The 16,201-nt window shown below is 37.6% G+C and overlaps 1 protein-coding gene across 10 annotated transcripts in view; it reads left to right on the top strand.

Moving 5' to 3' along the window:
- The window catches only part of MYO3A (myosin IIIA), a 145,008-nt gene that overhangs the window by 90,009 nt on the left and 38,798 nt on the right, over nt 1-16,201 (top strand). For all 10 annotated transcript variants that reach the window (XM_080386051.1, XM_080386050.1, XM_080386049.1 and 7 more), the window contains 7 exons: nt 1,705-1,803; nt 1,904-2,018; nt 5,309-5,435; nt 6,455-6,665; nt 7,796-7,943; nt 15,330-15,483; nt 15,996-16,084. In XM_080386051.1, the coding sequence (XP_080242177.1) occupies nt 1,705-1,803; nt 1,904-2,018; nt 5,309-5,435; nt 6,455-6,665; nt 7,796-7,943; nt 15,330-15,483; nt 15,996-16,084 (943 nt within the window). The remainder of the gene's footprint in view (nt 1-1,704; nt 1,804-1,903; nt 2,019-5,308; nt 5,436-6,454; nt 6,666-7,795; nt 7,944-15,329; nt 15,484-15,995; nt 16,085-16,201) is intronic.

Here is a 16,201-nt window from a genome sequence, read left to right as displayed (position 1 = left end):
ATTTTCTATCCAAAAATATAGGACATCCAAGTAAAAAATATTTTGGCAACTCTATTTCTGCCATAATAACAATATGAAAAACCAAATTTGAGACAAGGAATGTTATCACTGACTTAAATTTTTCTGCTTGCTGATCTAAGTATCTAAGTATCACTTTGAATGTTTCACTAAATTTAAAGTTAGAGGCAATTTTATGAAATTGTGGGTTTTTCCCTGGTTGAACATAAGCACAGAAACTGCTTTTTCAGAATAAAATCAGCTTTTTTCTCAAAATACCACTTTTTTCATCGCTTTTCATGTGTTTGTTCTGTGACTGTCAGTTTATATTTTGCCACACACGGAGACAGGAAGATAGTGAAGAATTTACATGCCTCAAATGCTATTTAGGTAGCTGTTTAGATGTGTGGATTCACAAGAAAATGCCACCAAACAGTTTAATGTGAGAGCCACTGTAGGAGGTTAAATTTTAAGGTGTGAACTTGCAAGGGCAGCTGAAGCTGGTTGTGGGAGCATGTTAGCCTCTTCCCTGAGGTCTCTGTGTGGCTGGTCCCTGTGGCTGTGCCAGGGCAGCGAACGGGCGTTCAGGTACCTGCATTGCAAGGGCAGTCTGTTCTGCTGTTTGGGAGAACCTGACTCCCAGACTCACGTGGAGAGCTAGGAATGACTTTTTGCAGAAAAGTGGTGACTGATTACCCAGAAAAGGGAGACCCAAGTTCCAGACTTATGTCAAGCCAAGAGATTTTGAACCTACAGGTTCTCCTACCTTTCCAAGAGAATGCACAAACCATCAGGACACAGTGAGGTTTCAGAGAGTGTGCAAAGCATGGCTCTGCAACCTAATGGTTAAGTTGCAAAGGGGGAAGATAAGAGATCTGCTTCTACTCCTTAAATTGATTTTGGTTTCTATTACTGACTGTCCACAGTAAAATATGCAAACTAAGTTGGCCCTGGACTCTGATCTTGGCACCCCCCATGTAGAGAGGAGTGTATTGGGCTCTGATCCTGTTTCAAAGACGCACGTAATGGTGCTCCTGAAACACACCTCAGTTTATGCAGAAAGCAGGGCTTTGAACACAATTCCTTTTTGCCGTTTCATAGTGACTGACTTGGCTATCTCAAGGTTCAGTGGTGGTTGCAAATTTCCATCTAAGCATCTAGTTCTTCCTCCTAAGTTGCACAGGAACCTTGGATGTGCAATAAACCTCCTGTCCTGCGTTTGGGCACCTAATTGTTAGGCAAAGGATGCCAAGTCATAAGGCCTTTTGCTGAATGTCTGCTTATGTGCTTGGTTTAGGGCTAAAGGGCACAGCAAACATACTGGATTCATTGAAACAGGAGTGTATAGCTCTCCCATGGTCAGAAGATTTTTTAAAAATAACTGGAGGTTAAGCAGCCCATTTAATGCTAGTGGTGAGCAACATGCCGTATCTCACCCAGCATCTACCAATTGCATCAAAGGCAGAGCAGCATTTAGCTGGTTGTAGCTCTGAGCAGCCACCCTGGCAGCTTCGAAACAAGTATACAGTGGCACAGAAAGGGTGTTCACTTCACAGGAACTTGTCTAATAAAGCTTCTTTCAGAGTCCTCTGTCAGTTTGCATGAGCCTTGCCTGTTACTAAAATAGCTATTTAATAATAGCATGTATGTCATCATTAAGTGTAACAGTTATGTTACTAAAGCAGTTCGTTGTTTCTGTTGTTTCAGAGGAGAGAAAAATTTCCATATTTTTTATTATATTTATGCTGGTCTGGCGGAAAAGAAAAAACTGGCACATTATAAACTGTCAGAATATAGACCTCCCAGGTAATGCAGTTTATTTTTACTTAAATTTATTACTAAGGAATGCGGTGTTGAATTCACAACTTCATTTGCATTCTAACTCTGTATCTATCAACTCTTTCAGATATCTGCAGAATGATCATTTCAGAATAGTGCAAGATTTCATGAACAATAGCTTTTATAAGTCTCAGTTTGAATCAATTGAACAGTGCTTTAAAGTCATAGGTTTTACACTGGAGGTGAGTGCTGATAACCCTTTTTTATTATTTTTTGTTTTGTAAACTTTAATAGCTACCTTGATCAGGAAAAGCTTGTATAAAGCATTCAAATAATATCCCTTGTTAATTTATTCATTTAGCAGTAGTGTGTTTATGTTTTAGGATATTGCATGATCAACTTACTGTTATATTACCGCATTTAAATTTTTAAGGTTTCATGGCATTGATAAACTAATAAAATTATATTAGTCAACAAGACTTTGAAATCAATGAACACAGCATAGCTTAGTAATTGGGAAAAAAAGGCTTTTACAAATTAAATGCATAGAAAATTATGTTGTAACTATTTATTAGCCTATAATTTTAGGCCTGTGAATATGAGTCTCATCTCTGTTTTAAGATTAAGTCCATGGTGAGAGTCCTAAAAATTCATTGAGTTGATCTGAGTTTTGATGAACTCATTACATTTTCACAACTCCAGGGGTAAAGTAAAATGAAGTTTTTACATCCCATTGGAGTGAATCTCATCACTAAACATTAACTGGTCATATCATTGTTCTGCTGGCCATTAAACCCCCTCTCCTCAGGCTGTCTTTGGTGTAATTAAAATAAAAACAGGCCTCTGGATTTATGGAGTAGGATGCAAGGGAAGGAAACCTCATCCTGCACCCTAGTTCTCTCTTCCTGGGAGAAGTGGTGCATCATGGCTGTAGTTTACCACTGACTAACTTTATCACAAATGATAGTAGGACTATGATCCATATAGCATCTGTGAAATATAGCACTAGCGCTGCAAAGTGGATGTATTTTTTAATTTCTTCGACAAAACTGCATGTTTTAAGGAGCTTTTCACAGAAGATTACTCACTTCAGTTGAATATTTCTGGCTTCCCTCAATGTAAATATTTGAATAGCTAGCAGAATAGATTTATTAATCTATTCTGTTCCTCCATACTCGTTTTGCATTAAGTCATAGTAGCGGTGGCATTCACAGTCTCTTTCTCCTCTACATGCTTATTTGCAACTGCAGTTAGTAATATCACACCTGTACTAGCACATCCTTTCACACCTGTACTTTCATCTTTCCAGAAGCAGCATGGCAGGATATGCACAGCTCAGCACTGACAGCAGTTTTGTCACAGCACCAGAGACCTTGATAAGTCCTAATTTATACCATGAAAAGCAGCAAGTCTGTTTTTGTTCCCAGTTCTTTTGTTCACTTGGATGAATGAAGACAATAATCCTGACCATCCAAAAGAGACCTTCCTTACATATTGAAGATCCACTTAGAACTAGGTCACTAGCTGCATTGTGCAGTTCTAGCATGGATCTTCACTTGATTAATTCAGCAAGCCACTGTGAGCTGAATCTCTAAAGAATTATCTACCTGTAGAACCCCCACAGTTTCAGAAGCAGGTTGAGTACCATAGGAACCAACTGTGTTTACATGTGAGCCCCATCTGCATTAGCCTGCCTTACATTCTCCACAGGGTGAATTAGCCTGTCTGAGGCTGTGTTTGCAAGACTGAAGGAACAGAGAAGTCTTCTTCCCCCACTGAGGTTCTGATATAGGATACATGTGCCGAGACAATTTATTTTCAGTGACAAAAAGATACTGTAAGACAATGAGTTCCTTTTCTAAGATCACTTTTTAGTAACACAGCCTTAAGCTTTGACATGCATCCCAGTGCACAGAGGAAGTTCTATAGAAGCATGTTCCATGTTTTATTGGCAGAAAACCTTGGACAGAGTATCTTCTCCACTTTAACTAAAACTGAGAACTAAACAAAGCTTTATTTCTTTTATTTTTAATGGATTGGCAGGCTTTAATAGAAACTGCTGTCACCACTCCCCATCTTAAAATCACACTGTTTTAATTTCAGTCTGCATGGCAAAATTAATAGGAAAAGACTGTCTGAGGTGGACAGTAATCATGCTGTATGAGACAGATCAAACCAGATTTCAAACACACTGGAAAAGGCTATACATACTGTACACAGCATAACAGCAGACGTTAAGCTATGTATTTCTTTGCATTTCATCTCTGTCCCTAAGCTTAAAACCCAGGTAAATTGTGTGCCAATTATTCTGAGCATAATTTTTTAGAGTGAGCTTATCTAGTTTGTCTTGCTGTCACTGGACTAATTAATTTATTAACTGCTAGATTAAGTTCTGAAAGTGTTGAAAACAAGATCAAGAATTCTAAAGCAATTAAGGATTTTATCTGAGTAAATGATGCCTGACATGATACCAGCAAACTATTGAATATGAGGGAATAAAATGCTGTGCAATTATGAAAAGTCCATCATTATAAAATACCAATCAAATTTACAGAACTGTTTCTTATAAAACTACTGTAAAGCTTGTAAACCTGCTATTTAAAAAATACACTATTACTGCGTGCCTCAAAATATATAGTATCACAGATTCCAAGCTTCAAACCTTGTCTGCTTTACAGGAACACCTCAGCATTTCTGAGTAGAAAATACTCAGATCATCAAGTATACAGATGTCCACAGTTCAGATGAAAATTCAGTTCAAAACTAAGTCAAACCTGCAATGACATCATTATTTCATTAATTGCAAATATGATTTTATTTGCCATATATAAGTACTTAAAATAATGTACTGTCTGTATCTCTTCACTGTCCAGGCTAATATTAGCCTTTTTCAAGGCAGAATCCCCTTCAGAACCTACTAAATAATTTGGAATTTAAATATGTTAAAGTCCATACTAAAGTGCTTTGATGAGTACACAGTTTCTAAATGACATTTTGAGGGGTAAAGTGCTTTGCCAAATCAGAGATGTGAGGTCTCACTCTTCCCCCAGTCAAACTTTTCCTGATGACATCAGTGGGAGCTGTTGCAGACCTATTATTTGGAGTACCTTGTTTCCAAGAAACACAGATGCAGATTTTTTTACGGTTTTGTTGATCTGGGTATTAATTTTTAGACATGGTTGTACCTGCAGACATGGTCAAGGGTGGATATAAATAACCTCCGAGTTCTTTCTGTGTAAGAGGATTATGTTCACCACTGTTTTGTGCTTCCCCTGCTCCATGTCAATCATGTCCTGTTGACAAGTATGGAAGAAAGATTAGGTTATAGTTTGCCTTGCCCTCTTTGGTGTCTTAGACTTGAAAGACTATGTGGAGTACAGAACAGCGAATAACTGCTGAGAACAGTATTCCTAAAAGTAGGAAGCATGTGGCAGACAACAGGAAACAACACGCACACATGCCCATTGCACAAAACAAAGTGACAAATCTATCTGGCTGTTAACTATTGCATCTTTTTTAATATACTTTTCAGGAACTTGGAAGTGTGTACAGTGTCCTGGCTGCCATTTTAAATGTGGGTAACATTGAATTTTCTGCAGTAGTATCTGAACATATGATTGACAAGAGCAACATTTCCAATCCAGTAGCCCTTGAGAATTGTGAGTGTTTTTTCTTGATTTAAGATTGGTTTCCATTAGTGTTTTGGTAGTGAATTTCTTTTGTTGCAGGAGAGTTATCCATGAAAACTGTATTCACATTGAAATTTTGCAAGAATAATTAAATGCTGAAGATAGATTAATTCCAAGCCCACCTGAATTCAAATGCAAAGAGAAAACATCTTCCATGTTATGCAGCTTATTTGACTAACCAGTTCACTGGTATTCAGGAAACATGACTAATACTGCAGATGCTTGAAAAGAAAATCTTTGGATTTTTTCCAAGGTTATTTGAACATTTGATGGAGAACCTCATTAACACATTGAATAGGGTTTTTTCCCAGTTTCTTTCTCAGATAGTCATTGCTTGTTCCCCACTTGTGCCTGTTGAAATATGGCTCACTAATTCTTTGGAAGGGAAACCTTACACTGTAGGCTGCCAGGATACAGAGGAGGGAAAGGGGCAAAGATTATTAAGAAAGTTACTACTCTTTCTCAGTAACTACAAGTGGGGAGATAATGAAGTCCTCATGCTATCTTCTTGCATGTTTTCCTACCATAGATAGAAAAATATTGTGGAACTGGGAAAGAAGAACCCCTATTTTGGAGCAGAAGGAGGACAGCAGTGGCTTATATGGATGGATTATAACTGAGAGGGATAGTCACACCTCACAATTTACATACTCCTGACATAGTCACCTAGATTCCCTAGCATTTCTCTGTAGACAGTTTGGAGAAATAACCTCCTTGATAAAGCAATTTAGAAGCCTCCTTAATAAAGCAATTTACAACCTACAGGCCTCTGCTTTGAATGACTTAATGACTGCAGTGGAAGCTAGGAAGGTTGGTGACTAGATTAAATACTGACAGTTGTTTGGCATGAACGCCCGCATTAGTCATAGTTCAAGACTTTGATTTGGCCCTTATTCATAATACGTTGCACTTCCAGCTTTGATTGCAGATATGCGTATTTTCACTTCCAAAATCTGCCTCTGAGCTGTGCCTGTGACCTTCCTTCCTAGGTGCATCCTTGCTGTGTATTCAGGCAGATGAACTGCAAGAGGCCCTCACCTCTCACTGTGTAGTGACTCGAGGAGAAACAATTATTCGTCCCAACACTGTGGAAAAAGCCACTGATGTCAGAGATGCCATGGCCAAAGCACTCTACGGGCGCCTTTTTAGCTGGATAGTCAATCGCATCAACACTTTACTCAAACCTGACAAACATTTAAGGTAAAAAAAGCTTTTCCAGAATAAAGATTTTCTGTGGGAATAATATTGTCTACACTAGAGCATTTGGTGTTCTCATCTACTTTTTGTCTGCTACCTTTTGTTCATGACATCTCCATGTTAAAAAAAAAAAAAGAAGTTTTTATTCTATTCATAGTATGCAGTGAAGATACAGTGGATATGGATAGCACAAGCATCTGGCGTTTTCATGTTTGACCTTTGCTTATTTAACCTTTTGAAAATTACATACTAACTGTTTTTCCTTTATACTTTTCCAGGGTCAACTTTTGACATTCATCTGTTGATTACATAGGTCAAATTTGCTCGTATTTGTGCTGGTGCCAATGCTTTTGTCATTTTTGTTATGAGCATGGTTTCATATATTTGTGAGAGTAGTTTCCAAACACAACGTCAGTTTGATATAAAATTATATCCTCTTAAATTTTTGTTTCAGCAAATAAATACAAATATTAAAGCTTTTTTCCAGTTGCAGAAATGACCATGTACCTCTCAGAATGCCTTAAGTAAAATTTCAAACAAGTTTTTACTAATAGTACTTCTTTAGACCTTAATTGGTAATTTAAATTCATGCCACACCCTGGTCCTTAAAGTTGTTATTTAGATGCATAAAAGATTTAGCTTTTCATTCTTTCAAATTTCATGTGAAAATAGGCAGTTTTAATTGTTGTGAAAAAGTAGTATGAAGAAATAATATTTGATGACAGCAATCTTTAATTTCAAGATGCTTGTAAGAAAAGCCTGTTTTATTACAAGAGAAACAAAAATAACTACATCTTGTTTCTGTACTGTAGTCAGCTTTTTACAGTAGAATAATAACTAGCAAATACTAGTTTAAAAATAAATTTGTAAATCCTCTATACACGTATCAATTGAGTCGGTCATTATGTGATTCAGTGTATCTGGTCTGCAAATACAGGCATCTTTGAATTGATATGCATTTATTGTATTTTTTTTAAAAAATATTGTTATTTTAAGAGATATCTAATGTAGCAAAAATTACCCTGTTTAACTGGTGTACAGATTTGGCCCTTTATTTCCTTTTGTGAAATAATAACGAAGCTAGTTAGTGTAAAATAAGATGCAACAATAGAAAGTTTATTTAATCTTTGCAGTGGAAATGATGATGGTTTAAACATTGGAATTCTTGATATCTTTGGCTTTGAGAATTTCAAAAAAAATTCTTTTGAACAACTTTGTATCAACATTGCCAATGAACAAATTCAGTTCTACTTCAATCAACATGTCTTTGCCTGGGAACAGGTATGTGTTGAATATTTTGATAAAGCTTTAATATTTCTGAACATATAAAACCTTGTCTCAAGAAACTACATTGCTCCTTCTCCATAATAGGTTGTAAACTGCAGATTATAACAAATGTTTTCTGAGTGTGTGTTCTGTGAAGCTGTGCTTGCTATTTGCAAGTGAAATGCTTACATAAAATGCATTAAACTTGAAATTTACAGTATCTAAGCAACATAACACAGTGATAGTTGGTTTGATGCAAATGCAGTTGTTTTCTTGAGGAAAAACATAAGTGATGTAATGTTTGATTTTACAATAAAAAAATGAATGAGCAGTAACATAATTTTTAAAGTGCAGTGTTCATAATAGCTTGCTAATAACCTTAATGAACACTGAAATTCCATTATTAAAACTGAAAATCTCAACATTATTTTGTTCTTATTCAGGAACTAGTTCATCTAAGCTAAATAATGATGCATTAAATCTAAATAATTTGATGTAAAACAGAGAAAAGAAATAGGGTTGTAATTATAAAAGTTTATGAAATTGAAGATAATACTGAAAAACCTCAAAAAAGATCACCTCAAATTTTTAAATAATTCCATAGTAATTAGCTATCTTTAAATCTTTATTCAATATTTTTATTTGAAAAAAATAACGTATTTGGGAAAAAATATTAATCTTGCTGAAAATAGAAATATTTCAGAATTCTGCATGAGCAGAACATTCAACATTCAAATTTTAGGTGAAATAATACTTTCTGTGGTTTATTGAAATTATTGGGGTTTATGATACATAGATGAAAATCTGTCTGAATACTGATTTTAATTATTAGTAGAAAAAGTGCTTCATTAGTGTTAATCACTGCTTGTTTTAAGGAAGAGACAGATAAAAGTTTGGAATGTGTCTATGTATGCAAGTGTCTACATGCATGTGTCAGTCTAGAGGTGTATATATCTATGTGTAAAATGATATTTTTTTTCTATGATCAATGTTTTATCCTGTTTCCAGCTATTTCAGGAAATGCTGTCTTGCAGTCTTAGACCTTGTAGTTGTTTTTATAATTTATGTGCGAGATTCTGAGTCACAGGTATTTTCTTGTCTTTAATACCATCTAAAAGTCAGAGAGAAATTAGCCAGAACTACCGTAATTACTTAGGCATCTTCTTTCCAAAGTGCATGAATTCACACTAGAAAAAGAGTGCTTGGCTACTGCTGTTTCTTACAGCTGGAAGATGGAAATAGTACAGGCTGCAGCACCGCTATTTATTCCTGTCAAATCCAGGCACTGACCAGGTCCCATGGACTTGTGTACATCTACTTTGCTCAAATGTTCCCTAATTGATCCTATAGCACTGAGGGCGTCTTCCTTGCTTCAGACTTTCGCTTTGGTCTCAGGGACCTGGGATTATCAGTCAAGACCAAGGCAAAGAAGGCATCAAGTATCTCAGCCTTTTCTGTGTCATCCACACTCGTTCAGCAGCAGGCCCGCATTTTCCCTGGTTGCCTTTTTGCTGCTGATGGATGCGCCTTGGCTTTCCTGACCCTATCCCTGTACACGCAAATATTGTTTTAATATTCCTTCTCTTTTTGAATTAGACTTTGGTCCTGTTCAGTGTGATCTGCCTCTACTTGTTTCTAGATATCCTAATACAGAACATTTTGGCCAGACCTATATTCATGCAGAGGTTTGTGGTGTCACCATCTAGCAGCAACAGTTTGCTCTCCTGCACGCGCCCTGCTGCAGAGAGGTCAGGGTGGTTATTTTGCTACTGAAGAGATGAGGGAAAAAATGAACTTCTGATTTTGGCAACATACAGCTTACTCATTTCTCCCTGTATGAAATTAGTATGACAATTACAGACCTTATGGCCGGCAAAGGTGACCTTTATTTACACGATCTCTAAGTATGTCAATTTTACCTGCTCCCACTCATTCTCTCATAGATTTCATTGACTCACACCCAGGAAAGCACTGGGATGTGTGTGTTTAAGTGGTGTGACCAGGATCATTTGTGAGCAACACAGAGAACAAAGGACACCAGCTGGCAAGTCTTCATCATGTCTCTTAGGTTCTTCTTGCTGAAATAGTTTTTGGACAGATCTTTTATGCCCTTTAGCAATCACCAGTTTTTATGGGATGGTTCTTTGCCTCAGAACCTTATTTACTTCAGCCTCCATAATCTTTAGGCAAGGTTATTATCTGGTTTTCCTTGTTTGGAACATGTACACCTTTATGCCTACAGTCAGTTTCCTTGGTGGTCTCGTAGGAAAAGGAAAGGCGTATGTGATGTGCTGTTAACCTTGCGGCCATCCTCCTGTTGTCAGATTTGGAGGGTCTTCCGTTCTGCTCGCAGTCTTTATGTGAGTGAAGGCCTTCTGATCTTGATGTAAGCAACACTTCCCTCGATTTCATCGCTGTGAACAAACGTTCTTCATTCAAATCACAGGCCATTCTTCTAAGACTCTTCTGGTACTTACACACTCATTTCCATTCATATCCCATTTACAGCAATCCTAATATTCCTAATACAAGTGTCCACATTCTGTCTGTAATGCCAATTGAGGAAGATGTCTACTTTAATTTACATGACACCACTACACCAGTTTATATCAAACTTCGTTATATTATCTTGTAGCAGTCTCCAAAGATAGTAGTACAGCAGTGAAGAATGAACAATATAGATTAAGTTTGTGCAAGCGTGGGTGTAAATTCCCTTCCTTTCAGAGCCAGGAAATGACAAATGTATTGTTCTGCCTTACAGCCCAATGGCACGGGATGATTTGCAGTATGATTCATAGTCATTATAGGACATCAATGTTCACTTATGTATAATGGGATGGTTCCAGTTTTACATCACAAGAAAGCAGCCTTCGAGAAGGCAGGTGGCTTCAGAATCTTTTCTGTTCACTGTAAGGACTCACCTGTGTTAGCACCAGTAATGTACTTTAATTGTAAGTACAAGCCTTCCCTGCAGACAAATAAGAGAAAACTATTTGCAGGGAAATATAAAGTATAATTACTAAATTTTCTATTCATGGGAAAAAAGGAAATACTTTCAAAATCACGTGACTGAAATTATTCTTGTTAATGATACAAAGTATCACTTAGGTAAAAGCCGAACAGTAGGATGGCTGCTGCCCTTTGCTGTGCGTCTGCCTGACTTCAATACTAGAAGGCAGGAGTTATGTTTAGAAGGCGGCTGATGCCAGCAGTCACAGAGACCTTCGCGCTGACTTCCATTAGCCCAAGCTGGCTGCCACACTGATGGAGCTGTCCTGATGCTGGGCTCCCAGGCTAGTATCTCTCCACACCCCTGTGCAATGTGAGACAGATGTGTGGGATCGTTCTGTGCCATCTCAGAAATCTCTGACATGACACTGCATTGCACCCTGTAGTTCTACCCAAGGAATACTGCAGTTTAATTTCTTTCACACCTCCCTCAAGAGAGGTAAAACTTACAGGTACATTATTTCTTCATTTCTTTCCTAGTTTTGCCCTGTTCAATTCCATGACACACGCAATTAGATGAAATTTGACGTATCTAATGGGAAGTCAAGGCCTAAATCACTTGATTATAGTCTTGTTCTCGATTAACCAATGTCAACCTAACAAGCAGTGATTATGGATCCAGGGTAGGTGAATCATTTTCTGGCAACTTGAGCAGTGAAGCCAAATAGTAAATGAACTCGCAAGGCTGAATTGGGCTTTTGGTGTTTCAGGTGATGTGTTTTTAGCATTATCAGTGGTTTCTTTTCTGAGAAGTGTTGATAGTTTTGCCTTCCTGGGAAGTGTGGCCTGCAAAAATACGGCCTCAGAAGTGGTAGGAAAGAACAGTGGTACTGTCACTGCCCAAGGCTCACGGTGTCCGCTAGAGCAGAGTGTCTGCGTGCCAATGTGGAGAAGACAAGTCAAAACTGAGGGAACTTATTCTTTATTGTTGACTTAATGCTTGAATTTAAGAATGAAGGCTTTTAGCCCTGAATGCAATATCCTTTCCCCAATTTAACAGAAAGGCTGAAGTGGAGGAGTATAGTTTAAGGTAAAAGTAGTTTAGATTCCCAATAGTCACTAGGGACAAATAGATACATCTCTGTCTCCACGGATGGGGGAGGAAATACAGGCTCTCCACTGCGCCACTTCTTTTATGTGTCTACAGTTAAGTGGAATGAACGCCAGCACAAGACTTTTTTAGGTTGATATGAAGCAAAGCATAACTTTTTCACCTTCAGTCCTGTCCTTCAAGGTGTCTCCCTTACATGTAAGGTACCGATGTAAGTTAATGCTGTCAGCTCCGTGATCTGCAGGTAACACTGTCTAGTAAGGCAGCCTTCCCATTTCTTTCTTGCTTGTGATTATTTCATAAAAAGTAAAAGCCGTAACGTCAAATACCTAAAATATTTTGGAAAGGGGCAAGTTTACTGTCAGTTGGAAGGATGCTACTTTTTGCACTAAATGTATTTTACATTCATATGATGATTTAATTTTCTAGTTTAAACTGGAAAAGGTTCATCCTGAATAAGTTGCTGGTGTTCCCGTTTGTATCAAAATATCATGATACCATGTTCTCAGTAAAATGCCATTACTTTTTTTTTTTAATTAAACATGGAGACCATTTCCTAATGTATTTAATCATTCTTTTGTTATTAAGTAAAAACAGGTTGCACAAGCTAATATTACCTAGTTTTGATAACAGAAAAGATACCATGTAATATGAAGATGAGATAGGAGCCCAAGTATTAGTGTAACTAACTCAGTCATTCCTTTTGACATCCCATCCACAGGAATACTTTCTAGTGGATTATGTTTTAGAATTTCAATGAGCAGCTGCTGTTTTAAGAAGCTTTCTTGTCATAAAACATTATGGGGGATTACAGAATCCTGTAGCTGATTCAACGTATTAATTCAAATAGGATCCATTTCATTACAGTTTTATGATGTGCATCATTAGGCTTTTATCCTTGCTGCTTGTATCCTAATAATATGGTTGAAGACCAGCATTGCATAAGAAAATGTGATGTGATATCTCATTTCTGAGCCATCTGTCACACTGGTGCCTGGAAGACTTGCTTATCAGCCATCCTCCAGGAGCCCATGGGAAGTGATGGAGTGAAGTCCTTCCATATTCTGCTGGGCAGACGGCAGCATTACCGAAACCGTCAGTGCTGACACTCATTCAGTTGTTAAGGTGCACACACAAAAGACTGAACGGTCACAAAAGCTGCAGGCATGGAGGTCAGGCCCCGGGCACTGGCCAGGCAGGGAGGAGAGCAGACATTTCTGTTACAGTGTAGTAGTACAGCTATTACAGACCTCCTTTCAGTTTCCAGGAGAACTCTTTTACCAGCTCTCTAAACCAGCCTCTCTCACAACATTTGAAGTTGGAAAAAGTTAATCATTATAGATAGGCTGTTTTTGAGAGCTTGTTTGAGGATGTCTGAGTGTCACAGAAACACTCTTCTCTGATAGATTCATCCTAAGCAATCTCTTCCCTTTTGCCCCTGAATAAGTGTACTCTTGGTAATCCTAAGCAGTAACAGCTGGTTTCACGAACATAACATCTGTGTGTCAGTACAGCAGCAGCCCTTGGTTAAGGTGCCCCTACTCCAGTGCTCTGTTTAGGAGATAACACAGACTCATTCCCTTCTGCCACTGGCTCCTACAGGTATGTAATTAACTTCTTTCCTATATCAGTGATACATTTATTATTCTCCTATATTCTGCTACTACTCAGGTCATTGATTAAAATAAAAAGCAAAACTCCACCTGCCCACTGCTCCAGGGGAGACATGAATGAAGTTAATGTTATGAGCTGAGGAGCCTTCATGGGGCTGTAGCAGAGATTCTTACTTACACCATTATACAGGATATAAACTGAGCCATAACCTATCCTTAGAGTTAAAAGTGTCTTGCAAAATTAGATCAGTCTGGATACTGGAAGGGTTTAGGTATATATTCTGTGTTCTCTTTCAAATGAATCAGCAGATTTATTTATTTTGGTGTGTATTTCCAGGATGGTGTTATTGATTTTATTCATTTCATTGTTTATCTCTGACTTAAGAGATTAAGAGGTATGAAGTCAAATAATGTGCTTTTCTGGTGTATATGGCAGTTAACTCCTTTTCAAACTGCTCAATATATTGCCTTCTTCATTCATTCAGACTGAAGTAAATGACACATAAGGAGAGGTCTTTCAGGGTTAGAGGTCTTTGAACTCATTAATATTAGCCATCATTCATGTTTATGACATTCTTCTCACAATGAATTCAGGATAGCACAACTATGTTGTTAACACCATGCATTAATGTAACACTTCTATAGAGTCCTATCTTTTGGAAGAGGCATAATTTTTAAAGTAGATCAAATGGCCTAATTATGTGTTTCATAGTATAGCCTACAGAGGACTGAAGGCAGCCTTGGTGTATGTGGGAGCACTGTGCAGTGGATAACTGCTACTGCATTATGTAATGCAGGTGACAGTAGCGGAGGGGTGGCGATCCCCAGAGCATTCTTCTCTTGGTAAATGTAAATCTGTCCTCTGCCTTGATGAAGGATTAAAGAAAGTAATTCTTGTATTCTTCAGATATAATTTATATTATTTTCAATATAAAAGCTTGGCATCACACTGTGGACACAGCATTTGTTACCAGGTTTTTCTAAGTCTGGTAGAAATCCAAAGATACTTGCAGTTTTCAGGAGAAAAAACAAACAAACAAACAAACAAATAAACCACAGAAGACCCACTAGTTTTTCTATTGTTTCTTAATCTTGCTGAATACCTTTCCCTAGTTCCTTAAAAGGAGTGAAAATGTTGTAGAGGCCAACCTGAGACAATTTATTTCATTTTTAGTAAGTATGTACACCATTCTTTAATTATTATAAACTGTGTGCACCATTCTTCTCCATATAAGAACTTTTGCAGGTGTCTGAGGAGAGGGATCACACAAGTGAGGCTTCTGTAATCTGTAGTCACTTTTGTAAATCTTGGCCGCTGTACATCATATAGATCTGAGCAACAAATTGGGAAAGTAAAGGTAGCTCTAAAAGATTAAGAGATCATTTTTTACGTTGGAGACCTGGGAAGTAAATATACACTGAGATCTCCATCTGCAAACATTCAGTCTTCTTCAACTGTTTCTTTAATTCTTGTGTATTCCCGGAAAGTATCTTGCTTTACCAACTGTACCATAGGAAGCACTTACATATCCAAAGAGAAATTAAAATCTATAGCCTGACAGTGTGATAAATCCCTACCGACATTTGTTCCTGTAAAACCTTGATGTCTTTAGCCCTGGAGCACACTTTTTCAATGTAGTTTTCATTTGCTACAATTAAGTCTGTGAATTACTTTCTGAAGTGTTTCTGTCTACGTAGACAAAACTTGCCTTCTGATGCTTGTTGCAGAATGAATACCTATATGAAGGTGTTGATGCAAGAGTTATAGAATACGAGGACAACAGGCCCCTCTTAGATATGTTCCTGCAGAAACCAATGGGTTTATTGTCCTTGCTGGATGAGGAAAGTCGATTCCCACAAGCAACAGATCAGACACTTGTAGGTAAGTATATGGCTTATTTTATTATGGTTTTATGGTATGTGCAAAGTGTCAGATGAGAGTTTTAACCAGCAGCAAACAAAACCTGATAACATCCAGTAACAATGCCCATGCTATAGCAATTATATGAGCTTGTTGTCCTCATACTTTTTAGTCTACAACACAGAGGCCCTCAATCAGTTAGTGTTCCCTCACAATTCCCCAAGGAATCCTTAGGAAGGATTACTACATTGTTTCATATATGAAGATCCAAAGCTTAGAAAGGCAAACAATTTTCTGAGGTCACACAGAAAAAAATTGGTACAAGTAAGTAACTGATCCAAGAGCTCCCATATTCTCTATCTAGTTCCTTTTATTACAAGACCATTATAGTATGTTTTTCCTTAAAAACATCAGAGTTCATTTTGTGCCTCAGTGTTGTCTGAGAAGTCAGGCAATATCCTTAGAGGAATGCAGCTTCAGAAGACAATATTGTGCAGTAACTCCAGTAAGATAAGTTATGTGTTTCCTTTCAGAAAAATTTGAAGATAATTTGAAGTCAAAATATTTTTGGAGGCCCAAAAGAGTAGATCTAACCTTTGGGATTTACCATTATGCAGGAAAGGTAAGCGCCCTAATGATTTTAGTTGGGGATTGTGAAATGGTAGGGCTGGAAGGAAGCAGAAGAGGTCATCTGGGTTGGTTCTCAATGTTCATGTATTCAGGCCTGACATGGAAATGT

Source organism: Falco punctatus, assembly GCF_963210335.1.
Source record: "Falco punctatus genome assembly, chromosome: 4".
NCBI classification, from domain to species: Eukaryota; Metazoa; Chordata; class Aves; order Falconiformes; family Falconidae; genus Falco; species Falco punctatus.
The sequence above is the reverse complement of the archived record's forward strand: the minus strand, read 5'-3'. Positions and strand labels throughout refer to the sequence as shown.